The sequence below is a fragment of the Cyprinus carpio genome, chromosome A17 (assembly GCF_018340385.1).
Source record: "Cyprinus carpio isolate SPL01 chromosome A17, ASM1834038v1, whole genome shotgun sequence".
NCBI lineage: Eukaryota > Metazoa > Chordata > Actinopteri > Cypriniformes > Cyprinidae > Cyprinus > Cyprinus carpio.
Genome location: NC_056588.1, coordinates 15,744,635 through 15,767,168, shown reverse-complemented (window position 1 = coordinate 15,767,168; position 22,534 = coordinate 15,744,635). Strand labels below are relative to the sequence as shown.

Below are 22,534 nucleotides of genomic sequence, written 5' to 3'. Positions count from 1 at the left end.
ATACTTTGTGCACAATTCATCTACACTTCATTACCTTTTAAATATAATGTAAGTTTCACTAAGAGCACAGAGAGGTCAAAAAAAGACAAGTGATTTTGTCTTCACAGTATAATCTGCTCAGGACCAAAACTTCAATCTTTCGGTTTCTTTGGAAAATAACATTCATCACTCAATATATTTGTTCGCTGATGTGCGTTTTAAAATCTGAGGACCTTCAAAGTCATTGTGAATTTCTGTTTGCAACCCGTTTTACTCTTATAAACATTTTAAAGTGAAACAGGATACTTAAAAAAAAAAGGACTAAATTGTATCCATCAAGAGCTATGTGACTTGTGGGTGAAATGTGTAATGCCTAAACAGTTATTTAGCTATTAGTTAACATTATGCAATTTGATTAAAGATTACAATAACAAACTTTTTTTTTCTTTGGAACAACATGCACAGATAAATCATACACAAATGGAGGAATGTGCATTAAGAAAGTACAGTACATAAGGTCCATTTTGATTTTTTGCTTTGTCTTACACCTGCACTGCCCATGGTGTAAAGGTGCCTGGATCTGCAGGAGGACACTAATACAAACACAAACACATGATGGTCAATAAACTTCAGTATGCCCTGTCAAAAGCAGTTGATATGATCTCAAACAATAAAACCACAACAAAGCAGCTCCATGAATGCCACATTTGATTTGAAGCTGCATATTGAGTTGAGTTATACATAGTGATGTAATGATGCACCGCGAGCCAGATGAAAATCGATACAAATATGTGATGATTCTAATCGGTTGAGATGTTAAATGAATTGCGAAACAGTTGGAGGGGAACTGACTGACTTTAGAAAAGTTTAGATGATATTTTCTTTTCATTTTGACTAATGCATATTAAAGCAGTGTTCATAAGCACTGCGCTGCTTTGTTTACAGAGGTAACCAAGGAAATGCTGTATTACCTGCTGTCAGATAGTGAATTTGCATTTTCATTCAGTCACCTTGCTGTTTCGGTTTCATTCAGACATGTTTTATGTAGTACAGTTTCACAAAACTAAAGTCAGAACATTGTGTTTTTGCTTCAAATTTCGAAATTATACAATCTTATTTAGATTAAAAACTGCTCATGCTGCATGTGTGTAGCATCTTGATTCAAATACAGTGGTTGCCTCTATTTTTAAATGGAAAGAGAAAAGGCAAAGTGTTTTATTTGTGTTATTTATTTATTTGATTTGGGTTTTCTTTAAAAAAAAAAAAGTGTTTAGTTTTGTTATTTGACATATTTCAATTTCACAAAGAAATGTGCAGCATTTTGTCCAAGCAATAATAAAAGGACACCTTTTCATTTATAATTTGCCTTTATGTGATGAAATTGCATCATGAAATCATTATCATGAATTGTAATCGCATCGTGAGTTGAGTGAATCATTATATCCCTAGTTGTACACTACTGTTCAGAGGTTTGGAGACGGTTTTATAAAGTTTTTAACAGAAGTCTTTTGATTCTTATCATGGTTGCATTCATTTGATCAAAACACCATAAAAACATTAATATTGTGAAATATTCTTACAGCTTAAAATAACTATTTTCTATGTTATTATATTTTAACATACAATTTATTTCTGCCATTCAGCAGCCATTACTCCAATCTTCAGTGTCACATGATCCTTTAGAAATCAATGTCGATTAAGAAACATTTCTTATTATTATCAGTTAAAAACCGTTGTGCTGCTTGATATTTTTGTAGAAACCGTGATTTTTTTCAGGATTCTTTGATAAATAGAAAGTAAAATATATTAAAAAAAAAAAAAAAAAACTTGAAATACAGTCTTTTCTATTGTAATAAATGTTTTTACTGTCACTTCTGATAAATTTTATGTATCCTTGATGAATAAAAGTGTAAAAAAAACAAAACAAGAAAGCTTTTATATAAACCCGAACACTAAGTTGACAGTCAACAGTGAAAGTTAATACATACCAGTTTAGTAAACTTGTCTTCACAGGCATTTCGTATCCGTTCAGGCGTGGCGGGGCTGTCCAGTCTGAAGGGTCCGGTCAGGCCAGACTCAGCCCTGGCAACTGTGATGGCATCTTTAATGGCATAAAACACTGACGCCGCCAGAAAGAGAGGAGGCTCGCCCACAGCCTGAGTACACACACAGCCATAAGAAATAACAGACACAAACCATGATCTTACTGTGGGGTCAGTTGTTGTGATGTGTCTAACCTTTGAGGAGAAGATGGCCTTCTCATTAGGAGCGTCTCTGAGCAGCGAGACCTTTAATTCAATGGGAATATCCCCAAAAGAGGGAATCTTATACATGCCAGGTCCGCGAGTGTATAGGTAACCATCAGGAGAGTAGCGTAGCTCCTCCAGCGTGAACAGACCTAAACCTTGCATGAACCCGCCCTCCACCTGCGCACACAGCCACAAATCATATGATATTTACCATGAATTGATATGATCAATGGTGTGATCGGTTTAATTCAATTTAGATGAAATACCTGTCCGATGTCCAATGCTGGATTTAAACTCTTGCCCACATCCATAACTATGGACGTATGAAGATTCTGACAGGAGAGATACAATAAAAAGGAGTTAACTCTGAAATACGGATCTTGAATATATAATCTATTATGCATACCAGTTGTCCTGTTGTCAGTAAAACTGGCATCTGAACATAACATGTTTCACGTTTCACATTTGGCATTACCTTATGACTGCCAGTAAGACAGTCTATCTCCACCTCTGAGACGGCCACACCATAACTGAAGTAGTTAAATGCCCTTCCTGAATTTGTGTTGAAATCATATCCAAGATCTGGAGTCCTATAAAATATAATCATTCTTAATTCTATGAGGATCTACAAGATTTGAAATGTGAAAATTATTAAATGTATTAAAATTTGATTTGTTTATAGCTCGGAAAACATGCTAAAATAAACATACTTGTAAAATCCATTAGCAGACAGATTGACTCGGTCAAAATAGGCTGCTTTCACCTGCAAATATGATTATATAATGTCATATATAAAATACATAAATATATATTACATGCAAAAACTAGATACTGACCCAATCCTCCCAGCAGCCTTTGGGGTTTTTGTCTATGCAAGGCTGAAGTCGCTGTAGTAATGTCTGGCAAGCATTCTGTGGAAAATTAAAAGGTTATGTGAAATTTTTGAGTAATGTTGATTCGAAATATTGTGGATTAGTTTGATGGCTGACATAAACTACTGTTCAGGAGTTTGGGGTAAAAAAAATTTTCAAAGAAAGTCTCTTATGCTCACCAAGGCTGCATTTATTTTATATAAACACTGAAACTCCAGTTTCAGTGTTACATGATCCTTCAGAAATCATTCTAATATTGCTGATTTGTTGATATTAAATAGTTATTAAATTATTATAAATGTTAGCAACAGATATGCACCTTAATATTTTTGTTGAAACATTTTTTTTCTGGATTATTTGATGAATACAAAGTTCAAAATAACAGCATTTATTTGAAATTGTAAAAGTCCTTCCTGTCACTTTTGATCAATTAATTGTAGATTTAAAAAAAAATCTTACTTTGAACAGTAGTGTACATTAAAAAAGCATCATAAACATGAATATCTGCTGCACGAGGCTTACGTAGACGGCCATGCCGTTAAGGTCGGAGGAGACGGAGGCAGCCGTAGGGCTGGTGTTGGGAACTGTGTTAGTGCTGGTCTCTGTGATGTGAATCTTTGAGCAGGGGATTCCAAGAGTTTTACTGGCCACCTGCACAACACAAAAATGTAAAGACACAATTAATATGAACAGTGGTGACCAACATTTTAATATAGTATTTTGGTTGTGTTTTGTTTGCATTACCTGGACCATTTTAGTATGCAGGCCTTGGCCCATCTCTGTTCCACCATGAGTTAGTAAAACCGAACCATCAGAGTACACATGTACCAATGCTCCTGCCTGAATGAAAAATATCCACCACACACATATACCCAATCACCACTTTCTAATAATTCTTTCATTCCTGAGAGGAAGAAGGCTGACCTGGTTAAGGAAGACAGCAGTGTAGCTGATGCCAAACTTGGTGGGAATGATGGCCAAACCTCTCTTGGTCCAACGGTGCTGCCTGGAATTGAAGTGTTACAGCAGTTCTTACCAAGCTTTGCAATGCCTAAACTGAAAACATTCCTACAGTAATGTGTGACCCTGGACCACTAAACCAGTCTTAAGTCACTGGGTTATATTTGTAGCAATAGCAAAACTACATTGTATGGGTCAAAATGATTTTTCTTTTATGCCCAAAAATCATTAGGATATTAAGTAAAGATCAAGTTCCATGAAGATATTTTGCAAATTTCCTACCGTACATATATCAAAACTTAATTTTTGATTAGAAATATGCATTGCAAAGAACTTTGTTTGGACAACCTTAAAGGTGATTTTCTCAATATTTAGATTTTTTGCACCCTCAGATTCCATATTTTTAAATAGTTGTATCTTGGCCAAATATTGTCCTATCCTAACAATTTTGAAAAATGTACACTTAAGACTGGTTTTGTGGTCCGGGGTCAAATATACAAATAAAATCTAAACTTAAAGTTTTGGCTCTCTTCATGAAATTATCTACTAATCTAATATAATACTAATATTATCTAAGCCGCCCCAGTGTTACTTTATATATTTATATAATATTTTAATATTTCTTAATATTTTGCATTAGCTTTTATTTTATACTTTAGCTTATATTTTATAATCATTTAAATTTTAGATTAAATGTTAATAATTTTATGTGCTTTTGCCATTATTATTATTAATATTTGTTTTAATTTCAGTTTAAGTTTTAGTAATGGGAGCAACTGAAGGAGAGAAAAAGAAAACAACAATGTAATTCCCACTTCACTTATAACAATACACTCAAAATATCAAGGAAAATATGTTTTATTATTATATGCCCTTTCAATTGTGTTGATGAGCTAAATATCTAAGAATTTTTCTGACCTATTGTATTGTTCCACTGCCTCCTTGCGCATGTTGAAGTCTGAGAGCTGCATGCACTCCTCCCAGCAGAGATCAATGGTGAACTGGTCCAGACGTTGATTGAAGGGTGTGAAATCCCCCTCCTTGTACATGTTCATCCTCCTCACCTGGAAGTAGTAGGAGACTTGAATATTTGTGTACAACTGTATGAACTATGAGAAAAAGAATGATGCGGTATGAACCTCTTCAGCAGGTAGACCACAGCTTAAAGCCACATCACTCATCCAGCTCTCTGCGATCATCATGCCCTGCGGCCCACCAAAGCCTCTGAATGCTGAGTTAGACGGCAGGTTGGTTTTACATATGTAACCTGTGCCATGAATGTTAGGAATGTTGTAGGAGTTATCCATGTGGAATAGTGCCCTCTCCAGGATCTGTACATTGAGAGACAGGATACACATTTAGGCTTTGGATGTAAGAAAGAATATCTTGTAATGTGTCTCATTGACCACCAGCGATAGATGTTCAAAACTTTGAGATGCCTACTCACTGACAATGACAGGTCCATTGAATTGCCTGCATTGCTGTAGAGTGTCACATCAAGTGCATTCACTCTTCCATTGTTCATGTACCCAACCTAGACATCAGATTACAGAGTGATAGTGTATAAGAATAGTCTAGCAAGGACAAGAACAATAGGGTGACCATATGTCCAATTTTTCTTTAATATGTCCTTGCAGGGGTTTCTAAATTGCCTAAAATGTCCGGGTTTTGGCTTTGTTTTCCTATTGTTTTTTATACTTGCTGAAGGTTATGACCAAAAAGTAGTTTGACAAATAGTGTGCAGCCAGGCATTATGCAAAATCGACCAATCGTGGCGTCACTGGTGTGCAAGATGGTCAAAGAATGATCAGAGAACAGTCAAAGCAATGCAAATATGCATACATACAATGAATGAGGACTGTAGAGAGCATGTCAACAGGAAAACAAAGCCAAAATAAACCCATACATTTTAGGCAGTTTATATATCGCAGCCAGTACATAAAGGATGTATAGTCTATACCTAAAGGACAACATCTGGCTAATTTGTAAAAAAAATTTCACCTTGTAATGTCCAAAAAATGGATGCCGACCACCTGTGACTAGCATGTCTTCATCGCGATCTAACATGCAGCGAACTGGCCGCTTGGTCCTAAAAAAAAAGGCCAAACTAAATGTTTACCCTTCACATTGTCACATATGACATCACTTTATGTAAGTAGGCACATTGTAACATTAGTTTGTGTTGTAAATATTAATACGTATATGCAGCAACAGCAACCACCGTGGACAGAATGGTGCTCCGACTTTCTTTTCCTCCAAATCCTCCTCCCATCCTCTTCACACGACACACCACCCGGTTGGCAGGCACTCCCAAAGCTTTAGCCACTAGGGCCTGAGGCAAACACAGCACATTATTTGCCTTAAGACAGTCCGATAAACACTATATATAGCATCATTAATAATCCTATCATATTTTTGTTACTACTCTAATTAATTAACCATTTTATATGAGAGGATCTATCTATCTATCTATCTATCTATCTATCTATCTATCTGTCTGTCTGTCTGTCTGTCTGTCTGTCTGTCTGAAGGTTTTTCTGATTTGGGCTTGCAAAATCTTCTATCATGACTTATTTAATTTTTTTTTAATTATTATATGTTTTTTTTTTTTACTTATTTTTTTTTCTATTATTATATTATTTTTAAATAGATTTATATGAATTAAATATTTTTAATATTTTAAATTAAATAATAAAATAAAAAAAATATTTGTAAAATTTTACAAATACATTTCAGATATTACATTTTCAGATACAATTAACAACACAATTTTCAGATATGATTAAAATTTCTATATTTTTTCAAGCTACCATCACCATTCTTATGTCTTGCACCAGTTCCCTACAGAGAGTGATTTCTTTTGTTTACTTGAGTCTTGGAGGCCGCCTGTGTGGACACAAACAGCTCCATTTCTCCATCCTCTCCACGAGGGACAGCCACCGTGCAATTAGTCTCCAGATAAAACTGTTCCTGTCCTCCAATGTGCATCTTACCTGCAGAATCACATATTTAGAGCCAGCTCATGAAATGAAAGAGGAACATGTCTGAACAAGAATCATTTAAGGTATGGTGTAAACTGCAGATCTACCACAGAATTAATGCAGAGAACAGACTGTCTGTTTCATGAAAAACAATGTGAATCTTTTATTAGATAACTTCTATTTTTCAGAAAGAGGCTTGATGCAGTGTGTCACTATCATTTTAAATAAAAAACTTGGTTATACCATGCAGGATGTGATCAGAGTCTTTGAATCCTTGTGCAACATCTCCTCTCTCCATACTTCTCACCGGCTGATAGAAGGACTTGTTGGCAATGGCATCCTGTTGGAAAGAGTGAACACAAACATTAGCAAACCAGTCAAGCTTATCTTTATGTGTTATGTGTTTTTTTGTACAAGCGGTTTCCCTGAAAACCTTGTAATATCCTGTTATGTAATGATGAGAGCAGGAAAAGCACTAAGCAATAGTGAAAGGTCAGAGCAGAGCACTAAAAGTTTTGCAATGATATTGTAGATCAGTTGTTTTGAAACCAAAAAATATTTTCAGTCCTATGAGGATCACATTTCAGGGTTTCATTTTTGGTGTTAATGTGCCATTTACTCTTCTGTCTCCTGTTTAGGTCTTTTGTTTTTCAGCTCTGTGGGCTGAAGTCTGGTCAGATGTGCCCAGTTTTGTGTTACTTTCACATTTTTTGTAAATAAAGACCATTTTGAAAACTTACTGGCTGTGCTGCATTTGGGCTTTGTACACCGCACATGACAAAACCATGGGCCATGTGTGTGTGTGGTGAGTGTATGTGTGAACATTGGAAAAAATACAGACCTGAATGGTGACAATCACAGGATGCAGTTCTTCATAGCTGATCTTCACAGCTTTGGCTGCTCTCTGAGCATGTGCCTGTGTGTCTGCCACAATGGCCCCCACTATATGTCCAACACATGTCACCTAGCATGAAAAATCATTGTGAGGAACAAACCCATAAACTCTACAGGACTATAAAAAAACTGACAAATCATACGCATTTGACATCAATTAATCAAAAGTTTGGGGTTTGTAAAAATGTTAAATGTTTTTGCTCATCAAGGCTGCATTTATTTAATGAAAAACACAGCAATATTGTGAAATACTATTAAACTTTAAAATAACAATTTTCTACTTTAATATATTTTAAACTTTAATCCTATGACAAAAAGTTGAATTTTCAGCAGCCATTACTCCTGTCTTCAGTGTCTCATGATCCTTCAGAAATAATTCTGATATGTTGATTTATTTCTTAGGTAACATTTCTTATTATTATCAATGGTGAAAACAGTTTTAGCTGCAATATTTTTCGAAGAAACTGTGATTTTTTTCAGGATTCTTTGAGAGATAAGAATAGTATTCATTTGTGATAGAAAGAAGTCCTTAAAAATTCTTTACTGTCATTTTCAATTAATTGTATGAACAGATTAATTCTTCATGTAATAAATTACATTTGCTGAGTAAAAGAATGTTAAAAAAATAAATAAATATAAAATCTTACTGACCCAAAGTTTTGAAAAGCAGCAGTTTTTGTCAATGTCACGTATCAAAGACATATCAAACATTTAAATAATTGAAGTATATCACAACAGCAATGCATTTTTTTCATAATTGTGAATCAATTTCTCATGAATGAGGCTTTATATTGCACAGAGTGACAGTAAATCTAACAAAGTGACTAACTGACAATAAACTTTTTTTTTCACTCTGAGATGTAAACAGGCTTCCATAACAAACAGCAATAATGGTATCAGCTGCTAATGTGTGACATTTTATAGGGTAGATTAAGATTATTTTTTAACTTTGCTACGTCCTAGATGCTCAAACATTAAATCACATGTCAAAGTAAAACCACAAAAAAAAAATAATACCACAAAAAAAAAACCCCCTAACAAAAAAATTGCCTACAATGCAATCACGTGAGATGCATGTGAGATACATTTTGCATGGGAATCCATAAACATCTATCACAAATGCATGATGCCATTTACTACCAAGTGATACATTTTGTATTTTGTGTAAGAAATTGCGTTGCGTTATGGCTACCTTATGTTAAAAACTGGTTCTAAAAGGCAAATACTGTCATAATCAATTTAATAGCTGTCTGTGTAAAAAACATCTTTCTTTATAAATACTGCACAGAGAATTCACTTAAAATATAGAAAATAAAAAACACCTTATCATCTGCAAAAACTGTCTCGTCATTAAAGACAGGTCCTGTCAAGTTACTTCCTGGGATGTCTTTAGCAGATATAAATGCAACCACTCCAGGAACTTCCATTGCATCAGAGGTGTCAATGGATCTACAATGACATACACACATAGCTAACACCTAATCATGGGTAATCACTGTCTCAAGTCACAACAAAGTTCAGAACTGAAACTTTTATGACACGTGAGTCATAAAAACAATGTAGGTTCTCAACAACATCAATGTGCATGTGAAAAGTCATATACTTAGCTTTAACCCAACACTAAATCATTCTAAAACATGATGTGTGTCTTTTTCAACTAACTTTATGAGTGCGTGAGCTTTAGTGCTGGTGACCAAAGCCAAACGGAGCTCATTTTCATAACAAGGGATGTCGTCACAGTAGATCGCCTCTCCTGTGGCATGCTTAAGTGCAGAGAGGTGCATGATAGGGTGACCCACGACATCATCACTATTATCTCCGGGGGGAACTGCCTGAAAACAAGGAAATAAAGTAAAGCAATCAGCAAACACACAGTGCACAGATAAAGTTGCTAAATGCCTATTTATGTGTACCTGGTAGAGCTGTACACCGGACGGTGAATCCAACTGGAAGAGCTCAGTAGCAGTAGCATATTCGGGTCGGACGTCTTCCACAGTAACACCCTGTAGAATTTACACAGTTAGGAAGAGTAGAATCAGTGTCCAAAAATAACTTTTGAACATATCTGCAAATTGCAAAAAAAAAGCCTTATAATAGAAATTAAAATGTATTTATTTTTATTTAAAGTAGAATTTAACAAACTCTTGATTGTGTAAGTGTGGAAAACACAGTATTAAAAACCTCCATCCCCAGGTCCAAAGCCAGTTTGTGCTGGACAGTGAGGAAGAACTTGTAGAAGAGGCTTATAGTTAGTGTGCGTCTGTATGTCACCATCCCACCAGGAGCTGAAGGAGACAGACTCATCTCCTCAGCCAATGACGTGCAGGCTTGCTCTAGAAGCTCCTCGTTCCATTGTCTGCAATCAAATAAAGATTGTGTGAAACTGATGCATTTACTCTGTTGTGATTCTTGAGGCTGAATGTCAGAAAAGAATAGTAGAAATTTGCTAGAAAATCCTCTACCTGTTGAGTAACCTGTTGCATGTGGCCGTGGCAAGGACAGTGACAGGGGCCATTCCTCCATAGCTTATCCGGATACTCTGCACTATATTGGATTTCTCCTTGAACAATACATTCATCCCAGATGTGACAATGGCGATGTCGTCCTCTTTGCGAGGGGACTGTTTGAAAGCTGAGAAGTACTGGCCCTAAAACACACAAATTTACTTCAAATTTAATCTATTTCATGTGAAATATGAATCAGACACAACACTGTTCAAAAGTTTTGGTTGGTAAGATTTTTTTTTAAAGAATTTTCTGTTGCTCACCAAGTCATATATATATATATATATATATATTTTTAAATACAATAAAACACTAATATTGTGAAATATTATTCCAATTGAAAATAATTGATGTTTTAAACTAATTTATGATTGCAAAGCTGAATCTTTAGCAGTCATTACTCCAGTCTTCAGTGTCACATGATCTTTCAGAAATCATTCTAACATACTGATTTGCTCAAGAAAGATTTTGTATTATCATCAGTGTATAAAACGGGTATCATACAGCTCCAGTCGACTTGGAATATAGCATACAAGTCTTCTGGACCACATTTATGATAAAATGATGGTGTGTTTTTATTATTTTGGAGCTCAGCAGTCTGGATGCCTTTTCACTGTCATTATACGTAAACGAGCAGCCAGTAGATTTTCCAACATCTATTTTGTATTCCACAAAAGAAAGAAAGTCATGGGTACAGAATGACATAGTAAGAAAATTATGACAAAATTGACATTTTGGTGTATCAATCACAGAATGTTTTTCAAATGCAGACCTTTCTTGTGTATGGAATCTCAATGGACAACAGAATCTCTTCTGACTTCAAAACGGTCTTCCTATAACCAGGGAAGAACTTGTCATCCATTTCGAGAACACGTTTCTCCCCTTTAAACATCAGACAGATTTTTTTATAGAATTTCAAAAACATACATTGAAAGTTTATGTCATTATTCAACTGTTGTCATAAGTTATGCAGAACAAAGAACACGGGCACAGTGTCAATAAAACTAGGGTCAACACCCTACAGTATATTGTACTAGGCTGATACATTTTACTGTAAAAGTCCTGTTAACCATAGCTTTCAGTATCCTTAACCCATCATCCAATCATCCAAACACTGGGAAACTGTACAATTATTTAAAAGTATCCCTAATTTAGACTTTATCGACATAATTCAGACTTCAGCAGGACTATATGGAAAATGACTGCACACTGTGGAATAGGATATCATAGGATATTGCCTGTTTTCTCTACATAAACTGCCTCTGTATTCTGTGTCAGATCATGTAATTAAAAACCTTTGATCCTTGCACAGAAAAACAACAACAAAAAAGTTGCACCTTTGGACATCACCGTCAGCTTGCAGCCAGCTGCCATAAACACAGGGTTTAGGTCTGAAATGGGACTTGCAGTCATTATATTCCCACCAACAGCCTGAAAGCATAAATAGGAACTGAGCATGCTACTTTTAATCATTCAGAATCACTTTTTGTTTTATTGTTCAAGTTAGACACTTCATTAAATTAAAAAATGCCGTTAGATTAACAAATGCCGGTCTTTTTCAAGTCCATTAACTTGTATAAAACACTTTTGATTTCAGGGAGGGACACATGACATACTGCAACATTTCGGATCTGCTGTCCTGCAAACCAACGCAGCTGCTCAAGAACAGCTTCGAAGACCTCCGTCTGATGAGTGGGCAGCTTCTTCACCGCTGCACGCAACACGTCCCCCAGCACAGTCAACGTCACTGATGCACCAACCTCAATGCCTGTGAGCCAAAAACAAGCCAAGATTAACTGTCAATATAACTTAACCTAAGCAGTGAAATACCACTAAAAGACTAGATTGAAGACCAGATCATTGAATGAATTTACACTTCTAACTCTATAAAATTTTTATGTATTGTATTGACAAATAATATTTGCTTTAAACCATCAAACATACTCAAACAAAAGCTTCCCTTTAGGTATATGACTCTCTTACCATCCTGAGTGTGCTGGATGATGTTTAGTTCAGGGATGTAAGCTGGTGCCAGAATCACAGGGTAAAGAAGGTTTTTGAACTTCATTTCAATACCTAGAAGAAAGCTATTAAAATCAGCTGTGCGTTCTGCATTATGTTCTTAGAGCACTCCACAAAGAAAAAAAAACAATGTTTTTTTCACACATAATATGTAACTATACTTATGGAATTTAACACAAGCAGCCCAAACAATGATATATGGACCAAAAATACGATTGCTTTGTGATATTTTATGCAACAGCTCAGTAAACAAGAGGTTAACAGTGTAACTTGAATTTTAGACACAGTACTGGCAGTTACTTTGACTATTTTTGCCTCACCAATAAAAATAGTTTTTTTTACCATTTAGTGTCCCTGAGCAACACATTTACTAGTTGTTGTTGTTTTTTTTTTTTCAGAATGAATCAGCATTTGGCTGAAACAGTTGAATGAATGAATCATTGACTCGCTTTTGGATTTTGGCTGCATCTGAATATGCATACGTCCCTACAATATAGTATGTAAAAAACAGTGTTAAATGAGTCGTCAGAATTCATAGTATTCGTATGACAACACTAGGACAATGACAACATGATAAATATAATACATCCGGATTACAGTGATAATACATAACAAACTTTTTTAATGATTGCGAAATAGACAAAAGAAGCACCCTCTCAGAGAGTATGCAGTTACAGATGCAGTCCTTGTCTCGAATGGGCAAACACAAAGCTGAGTGATTCTATTAATGTACATGGGACTCACCAACTTCTGTGTTCCCAACCACTAGTTTAGCGTTCGGATAGGTCGCCTTTAGCTCCAAGAGCTCTTTGAGGGAGCAGGGTTGAATCCAAAGCACTCGTTCTCCAACAAATCTCAGCTCTCTCTGGGGCTGTATACTTAGACTCTGTAGAGAACAAATATAACTTAAAGTGTTGATGCATCTATTTAATCATTTTACTATGATGGTTAATCAATGCAGATTAAACTAATTTTATACGCACCATGAGCTCAGGTGGGAAAATAATCTCTTGTGTTGGGTCCAGTGGCATAAACTCTGATTGGTCATACAATTTCTGAGCTGGAAGCATCGAATTGTCCTAAAAATCGAAAAATAAGTGTTGAATTGTTAGTTAAGTCTTTAGATAACATTCAGTACTGTGACTGTAAAACAGTGATCTTGAAGCATCTACTGTTGGTTTGACCTCACATGAGTGTGTTTTCAAACATGTGACTGGTTTCCTATGAGACTGCGATGGCTTCCATGTCATTGATTTCCTATCCAAGTATGCTACAGGTCTATTCTAAATGGCAAAGCTTTAGGACAAAAATGTGTTTGTACTCAGAGAAAACAGAGCATGGTGTCTGGATGTCTGTTCTACTCACATTGACATGCTCTTCTATGCATCCATTTGTCATGCAGCAGCCATTAGTTTGTCCTTTTCCACCACAACATCCCCCATCCTGAAATTAAAAGAAGCAGATACTAAAAAAAAAAAAAAAAAACATATTCCCTGTGGTAATTTTAGGTTAATATTCAACATCAATGTATTTTTATACCAACTCAGACTACGTGAACTTGCACTTGTAATAAGTAACTTGCTCAGTAAATCTGACTGAATTAAGCGCAAGCTCACAGTACAGGAATGTTAAACTACCTGAATTGCTGTGATGCTCACATTACACAACAAGGTTTTTTCATGTCATCATCTTGTCATGGCATTGCGCATACTACAAAACAAAAAGCTGACGAGTTGCACAAACTGCAAGACATTTAGTCATGAGACAATTCCAACAAACAATGATGAACAAACTCGGGCAAGTGAATCCAAGATTTTTCCATTTATACCATCTGCACTGTGATTGGCTGGATTAGTTCCACCTGGTTGGTGCATTGCACACACTACAAGACCTATGGTGATAATCAGTGTTGGGGGTAAAGTAATGCAAATTACATAATCAGATTACTTTTTTCAAGTAACTAGTAAAGTAACACATTACTTTTTAATTTACAAGAGAATATCTGAGTTACTTTTTCAAAAAAGTAATGCCAGTTACTTTGTTTTCCCATTTATTGACTGACAAGTCTTCTGAGGGAGAAATCGGAAGTACAGAGGTGTTGTGTGTGCTGTGTGAACATGATGTAGTTCTAGACCAGGGCTGTCAAACTCAATTCTTGGAGGGCCGGAGCCATGCAGAGTTTAGATTCAACCCTAATTAAACCCAACTGTTCCAACTAATCAAGTCCTTCAGGCTTATTTGAAAACTACATGGTATGTGTGTTGGAGCAGGGTTGGAACAAAACTCTGCAGGGCTCCGGCCATCCAGGAATTGAGTTTGACACCCCTGTTCAAGACTAAATGTGAATGTGCATTAATTCATCCCACTCGCAAAAAAAAAAAAAAAAAAAAAAAAAAAACCTTTGGTATTCATCAAAATTCTGGGTTAGTATCATCTGAATTAAACCAGTGAAATGCAAACTCAGAATATGACGCAAACCTGCAATTAATAAATATATTAAATAACACAAATGTACCTAATCCTATTTTATTAACCAATGTCTTTGAAGCTGACCTTTGATGATCCAGTTCAACCATACTAATAAGCAAAAATGACTTTAGATAAACTAACAATTGTGCTTCATTTTTTTTTTTTTTTTAATTGCAGAAGAGTGTTGAACCTTCTTCTCCTGCGTTCTACTGTACAGACATGAATTTACATTTCCTTAAGCCTGAGCTTTATTCATTACACTTTTTGGTGTGAAAGGGCTTTTACATTTGCTATAAATGGAACTTCTTATATTAAAAACAATGAAGCCCTGCTTATATTTAAAAAGTAACTAAATAACATAATTAGTTACTTTTTTAGGGAGTAACGCAATATTGTAATGCATTAATTTTAATAGTAACTTTTCCCAACACTGGTGATAATATCAAACAGATTTGAAAATATTACAGCGTCTATGACTGCTCAAGACTCTCATCACATCGCTGACCTGCTCATACTTCAGAAGAATCATAACAAACACAACGAGCACTGATTTGGCTGTGATCTGACGCAGAGCTTGGACGCAGACCTTGGACGCAGACCTTGGAAATCAGTTTGTGACAGCCAAATCCAGCTGCATGTTGTGTAGTGTGAGCTTGATTTAAGTAGTTTATATTTGTAAATGATCATTTGGATATACATATAATAATAAAATAGTTGTTCTCACACCTTTGTTCTAGGTTACCCTAGTAGTGTGTGTGTGTGTGTGTGTGTGTGTGTGTGTGTGTGTTTTGTTTTTGTTGTGTTCACCATTGAGTGTTGTGTTCATATTCCAGCCCTTCCCGACAACCTGCCAGCCAGACTGGTTCAATGCCTGTGAGCTGAAAGCACTTGGCATGGGTTCCAACTTGTCTGTCTTTGATTTCTGTGCCCTAAGCTGTTGTTGGACACACCTCCCTTACCTACTCGTGCCTTGTCATTCACTTTTATTAGTTTTTAGAAAAGTTTATTAGTTTTTTTTTTTTTATTAACAATTATTACAAGTAAACAATGTAGAATCCCAGGAAACACTTTTATATTATATTTATAATAATAATTATTATTATAGCAGGCCTTACTCAGTTGTTATTTTACCTTTGTGAATGTTCTGTAGCCTTCTAGAATAGGTCTGTAGCCAGTACAGCGACATAAATTGCCTGTGTGCAAACAAAAACAAAAAGATTTATTTAGAAAAGATATATATTACCTTAAGGGATAAATTTGAAAAAGATGCTTAAATTACAAGACTCTTATTATACCTTGAAAGGCCTCCTGAATGTCATGCATGCTGGGTTGAGGATTGCTTCTCAAAAGAGCATACATAGACATCACAATTCCTGGAGTGCAGAACCCACACTGTGACCCATGAGCCTTTGCAATTCGCTCCTGGATAAAAAAAAGATTGTTGCTTTAATGTTAGTGACATGCTTTTATCATAATTATCCACAATTCTGAGAGAATAAGATAAAACGGTGACCTGTACAGGATGGAGTTTGCTCGCCACACTGCCGATGCCCTCCACGGTTGTTACTGCACAGTGATGCAAAGAGCATAGAGGAGCCAGACAGGCATTAACCGCATGGTGCTTAAAGAGTGCCGTAAAGGACATAATTATATAACTCTAGCATATGTTTCAGCATCCTTTACTAAAGATATATGAATTATTAACAGCTAACATGAACCTGTTACATGCTTTAAGGACATCAATACACTTTATTTCAAAATGTGAGTGCATAAAAAGATACATAATCCGGTTTTGATGTGGATGATATTTGGACACCATTAGAGTGCAGGCTCCACAACCTCCTTCAGCACATCCCAGTTTGGTTCCTGTCAGACCCACTGCAAGTGTCAGCACTAAGAAAAATAGCTTAAAAACAATTACACTGAAAAAGGAAGTGCTCCCAGATCAGTGTAGAAAATAACTTCTAAGTACAAAATAATGTCAACGCATGATTTCAGGGTGAATAACAGCAGCTGACATTCTCTGTAATCAAAAAATGGCATGTTTGGATCACTAAATCTTACTTGTTTGACATCACATAGCAGTTGTGTAAATAATTAATGAAGACTGTCAAAACACAAAAGGACAAAAAGAAAGATTTACCCATTATAAATACATACTGTAAGTGCAGAGTGATTTCTGATTTTTGTATGTTCATGATTCATTTTGTCCATTTTCTGTAATTCAAGTCAAATGTTTGACTAATAAAACTAGTTACAACATGAAGCACTTTTGTAGTTTACAAAAAGGCAGCAAACTAAACATAATTTATCATAAATTTATCCCAAATTTAAAACACTTAAGTTTTTATTATTATTATTATTATTATTATTATTATTATTAATATAAAAATTATTAATATAATTATATTCTACTGTATAGAAATATAAATGTGTAGGACATATTGTGTCTTGATCACACAGAAACAAATCAGTGCTTTTCATGAGCAAATACAACAACAATAAAAGAGCTGCAAATCATGGGCGTCGCTAGGCCATTTTTAGGGGAGCTATAGCCCCCCTGAAATGACCACTCAGCCCCTCTAAAATTTTGAGATTTTAGGGCGTTCTTCAATCCAGACCACAGAGGCACAGAGCGAGAAACAGAGGACAAGGTGTTCTTTGTCATAAATACAGTTTACAAAATATCATGGAGGAACAATCAGTTCCAGATGTATTTCACTGCTTTCACCCCTCATCACACCACTGCTGTTTCCCCCAGAGAAAATGACGCACATTTAAACACATACTTTTTAAAACGATGTTGCCATTTTAATCTGAATATATGTATATATATATATATATATATATATATATATATATATATAAATACACACATAAATACATACATGTATATAAATATATATATATATATATATATACACACACTCATTGGGGGCTGAGCCCCCCCAAAATGAAAGACCTGAAATCGCCCCTGCTGCAAATACTGACTGAATTATTATTATAATTAATATATAACATTAATATATGATATTAAGAAATAAACTGACTGTGACGTGTACATGTGAGCAAACCACATGAATATTAAGTGACCCAAACCCCAGCAGGCAGCAAACAGTTCAGTTTAACCAACAACATAACTCCAGAAGACAGGAATATCAGTATCTCATAAATATTGTAGTTACGGTCTAATATTTAATAATTTTTTTTTTTTTTTTTTTTTTTGAGAAAAGCAGCATTCAAATCTAACACAGAGACTGTTCAACAGAACAGAAGATCAAAAGGATACAGCTTCTCCTAAGATATGTCAAAAGTGTTATCTCAGGCTCAGCATTCTTTTCAGTGATCTGCAAAGTATTAATAATGGAAAACATTTTATTGGCTATACTGGCAAAAAAGATGCAAAACATTAAACAATGTAATTCTGAAATTATCAAATTACCTTTTTTCCATTAACGAAAAAAACAAGGTCATCCCCTGTAGACTGAAGTTTGATTTTAGTCTCTTCCACTGTGAACGACATTTTAATGTCCACTGTTCCTGAAAACATATCCGTGAGATGAGCGCCGCTATGAGTGAGTGTACGAACTGCGTCACGTCAATAGGTTCCTAGTTCCCAAGGAGTGCCGTTGTTTGGAGAATGACATGCAGGAGGGGTAGTATGCTACACGAAACCTCATAAGACGAGAAAATTGATTCCTTCCCTTTGTGAAAACTTATAAACTTGAGTTCAATATCCAAAACCTGACAATCATGACAACTGTAGTTAACGAGAAGATATTAAGCTCACATAATATACACATTATGTTAGGCTAAGTTTAATGGTGCTGTTATAAGCATTGCGAAACGAAACATAAAATGCCTTTGCACATTTTTTCCGTTTTCCGTTTTTTTTTTTTTTATTTCTTCATTGCGCAATATTTTGAGGTTCCTCTTACACAAACAAATTACACCGGAAACAAAAATGAAATAGAACCACGGGTCTATATTAATGGATTATAGATCATATAATATATATTATAGATCAGTGTGTAGAATCAATTTTCACTTAGAAATGGCCATAAACAATTAAAAAGAAACGGCAAGTAGCTAGGCTATAACACATTGAATTGAACGTAATTTTGAAGTAAACTGATATAGTATTATAATATAAGCAAAACACACACAGTAAGATTTAAAACAAAATTCATTTTTCAAAAACGTTCGTCTGTTTGATGTAACCAACATGTAGCAAGCAAGCTCTGTTGTTGCTTTTGTTAAATAACTTTTTCATAAAAAGTGAGGTTTGTTCAGTTATGACATGAGATTTCATCTCCAGTAACAAGAATAGCTCATCTTACCAACACACAACTACAAACTGTTTGAGGTAGCCTATATGTTTGCTGTTTATTTTTTCCAGAGTTTCTTACATGGCCAAAGCGAACATAACCAGCGTACTGAGGTAAGTTAGGTCTTATTTTCACATTCCTATGACATACAACATTTATAAACTTCATAACATGCATTACAGTTGTGCATTGATATACAAATGTAAAAGTATTGACTATGCTGATAACAATTGTTTTAATGTTGGCTAAAGACTAATATGATATTCTATTATAAGTATTTTTTTTTCATTCTTTGCCTTATTTTACATGGTTTCAATAATTACCTAATTAGACGCAGTTAAAAGCAGATCGTTAGTAAACCGCGGCAGCGCTCCTGTTAAGCCCTCCTCGTGTGAAGACCGAAGAGTGTAAAGACCATCGACTCTACCGTGCGACTCCACCGGGCAGGGACACCGGCAAGGGATATAAGTATTGTTTTTGATTAATCCTTTTTCCTTCTATTTGTTTCACTTCTGTTTCAATTTGTATAACTAATTATTACTATGTGTTTCCAGATCCCTACTATCACTACCACTCGCAAACCACGCATCACACAATGTAGGCAGCGCAATCCTAACAACCTGCACACTCTGCCTATGTCTGCTAATACACTATCTTTTTCTATTGGTCTCTGGAATTGCCAGGCTGTTGTAAACAAAGCCGATTTCATTACTTCTATTATGAGTCATTCAAAGTTAAATCTCATGGCCCTGACAGAGACCTGGATCAAACCACAGGACACTGCTACACCTGCAGCCCTCTCCAATAATTTCTAATTTTCCCACTCCCCCCGTTTGACTGGAAGAGGTGGAGGTACTGGTCTGCTCATCTCTAATGATTGGAAATTTAATCCTTTACCATCTTTGGGTATCAACAGTTCCTTTGAATCTCATTCCGTTACTGTTACCTACCCTCTTAAAATACATTTTGTAGTTGTCTATCGACCCCCAGGACCACTAGGTAACTTTTTGGATGAATTATATGTGCTACTTTCAACCTTTCCTGAGGATGGTACTCCCCTAGTTATGCTTGGAGATTTCAACATCCACCTAGATAAACCTCTATCTGCTGACTTCCACACTCTGCTTGCCTCTTTTGATCTCAACCGAGTGTCAACTACTGCTACTCACAAATCAGGCAAACAACTGGACCTTATTTACACACGACACTGCTCCACTGATCATGTACTGGTTACTCCACTGCACACCTCAGATCACTTCCTCCTCACTCTTAACCTCAACATGGTTCCTGACACATCATTTACCCCTCCAAATGTCATCTTTCGACGTAACCTACGCTCACTCTCACCCTCCCGGCTATCTGCAATGGTTTCATCTTCGCTTCCTTCCCCTAAACTGTTAGCATCTTTTGATGCTAATAGTGCTACTGATACTTTCTGCTCCACTCTTACATCTTGTTTAGACACTGTTTGCCCCTTGTCTTCCAGGCCAGCCCGTACCACCCCTTCAGCCCCTTGGTTATCTGATGTTCTACGCGAACACCGTTCTAAGCTTAGAGCTGTTGAAAGGTTGTGGCGCAAAGCCAAAAATACTACTGACCTTAATGTGTATCAGTCACTCCTCTCTTCCTTTTCTGCTAATGTCTCCACTGCTAAAAAGACATACTACCATAACAAAATTAACAATTCGTCTAACTCTCGCATGCTTTTTAAAAAATTTCCTCGCTCCTTTGTCCTCCTCCTCCCCCTCCTGCTTCATCTCTAATAGCTGACGACTTTGCCACATTCTTCATTAATAAAATTAAAAACATCAGTGCACAATTTTCCACACCACAATCCATCAAGCACATCTCACAAACAAACATACACTCATTCACATCCTTCTCTTCACTCTCTGAGGCAGAAGTCTCCAAACTCATCCTTTCTAATCATCCTACTACTTGTCCGCTTGATCCTATTCCATCTCATCTCCTTCAAGCCATTTCTCCTGCAGTTGTACCTGCACTCACTCACATCATTAACACATCCCTTCATACAGGTGTTTCCCCCTCATCATTTAGACAGGCTCGTATAACTCCACTCCTTAAAAAACCTACCCTCAACCCATCTCTTTTAGAAAACTACAGACCAGTTTCCCTTCTTCCTTTCATTGCAAAAACACTTGAACGAGCTGTATTCAACCAAGTCTCTACCTTTCTCACACAGAACAACCTCCTTGACAGCAACCAATCTGGCATCAGAAGTGGACATTCAACTGTGACTTCCTTGCTCTCAGTTGTTGAAGCCCTAAGACTGGCAAGAGCAGAATCCAAATCTTCAATACTTATCTTGCTTGATCTATCTGCTGCTTTTGACACGGTTAATCACCAGATCCTCCTGTCAACCCTACTGACAAAGGGCATTTCAGGAACCGCACTCCAGTGGTTTAAGTCTTACCTATCAGATAGGTCCTTCAAAGTATCTTGGAGAGGTGAGGTGTCCAAGTCACAACATCTAACTACTGGTGTGCCTCAGGGCTCTGTTCTTGGACCACTTCTCTTCTCTGTCTACATGGCATCACTAGGTTCTGTCATTCAGAAACATGGCTTTTCATACCATTGCTATGCTGATGACACTCAACTCTACCTCTCATTCCATCCTGATGATCCATCGGTAGCTGCTCGCATCTCAGCTTGTCTAACAGACATTTCTTGCTGGATGAAGGACCATCACCTTCAACTCAACCTTGCCAAGACAGAACTGCTTGTGGTTCCAGCAAACCCATCGTTTCATCACAATTTCACCATCAAGTTAGGCACATCAACCATAACTCCTTCAAAAACAGCCAGAAACCTTGGAGTTATGATTGATGATCAGCTAACTTTCTCAGACCACATTGCTAAAACTGCCCATTCCTGCAGATTTGCTTTATTCAACATTAAGAAGATCAGGCCCTTTCTTTCCGAACATGCTGCACAACTCCTTGTTCAAGCTCTTGTTCTGTCCAGGCTAGACTATTGCAACGCTCTCTTGGCAGGTCTTCCAGCCAGTTCTATCAAGCCTTTACAATTAATCCAGAACACGGCAGCAAGATTAATTTTTAATGAGCCGAAAAGAATACACGTTACACCTCTATTTATCAATTTGCACTGGCTACCAATAGCTGCTCGCATAAAATTCAAGGCATTGATGTTTGCATACAAAACCACCACTTGCTCTGCACCCCTTTACCTAAATTTATTACTTCAGACTTATGTGCCCTCTAGAAGCTTACGTTCTGCAAGTGAACATCGCTTGAT

General features: G+C 36.2%; 1 protein-coding gene across 2 annotated transcripts; it reads right to left on the bottom strand.

Moving 5' to 3' along the window:
- Positions 1 to 93: 93 nt before the first annotated feature.
- LOC109084316 (xanthine dehydrogenase/oxidase-like) lies at positions 94 to 18,514 on the bottom strand. Of its 2 annotated transcripts, XM_042774207.1 has the most exons (37): positions 18,373 to 18,508; positions 18,220 to 18,277; positions 16,712 to 16,808; position 16,677; positions 16,444 to 16,551; positions 16,226 to 16,352; positions 16,062 to 16,123; positions 13,827 to 13,904; positions 13,445 to 13,540; positions 13,206 to 13,347; positions 12,423 to 12,515; positions 12,056 to 12,207; positions 11,777 to 11,870; positions 11,212 to 11,321; positions 10,398 to 10,582; positions 10,117 to 10,291; positions 9,849 to 9,938; positions 9,598 to 9,767; positions 9,258 to 9,384; positions 7,883 to 8,005; positions 7,285 to 7,381; positions 6,929 to 7,053; positions 6,259 to 6,392; positions 6,062 to 6,149; positions 5,508 to 5,594; positions 5,200 to 5,391; positions 4,979 to 5,124; positions 4,025 to 4,106; positions 3,845 to 3,940; positions 3,623 to 3,751; positions 3,065 to 3,139; positions 2,939 to 2,991; positions 2,704 to 2,818; positions 2,495 to 2,560; positions 2,217 to 2,405; positions 1,968 to 2,135; positions 94 to 572 (listed from the first exon to the last, which is right to left on the bottom strand). In XM_042774207.1, the coding sequence occupies exons 1-37, from the start codon at positions 18,478 to 18,480 to the stop codon at positions 522 to 524; spliced, it is 4,089 nt and encodes a 1,362-aa protein (XP_042630141.1). In that variant the 5' UTR covers positions 18,481 to 18,508; the 3' UTR covers positions 94 to 521. The 2 variants fall into 2 exon arrangements, with proteins under 2 accessions (XP_042630141.1, XP_042630139.1); XM_042774205.1 differs by lacking the exon at position 16,677 and having other exon boundaries at positions 18,373 to 18,514.
- Positions 18,515 to 22,534: the final 4,020 nt, after the last annotated feature.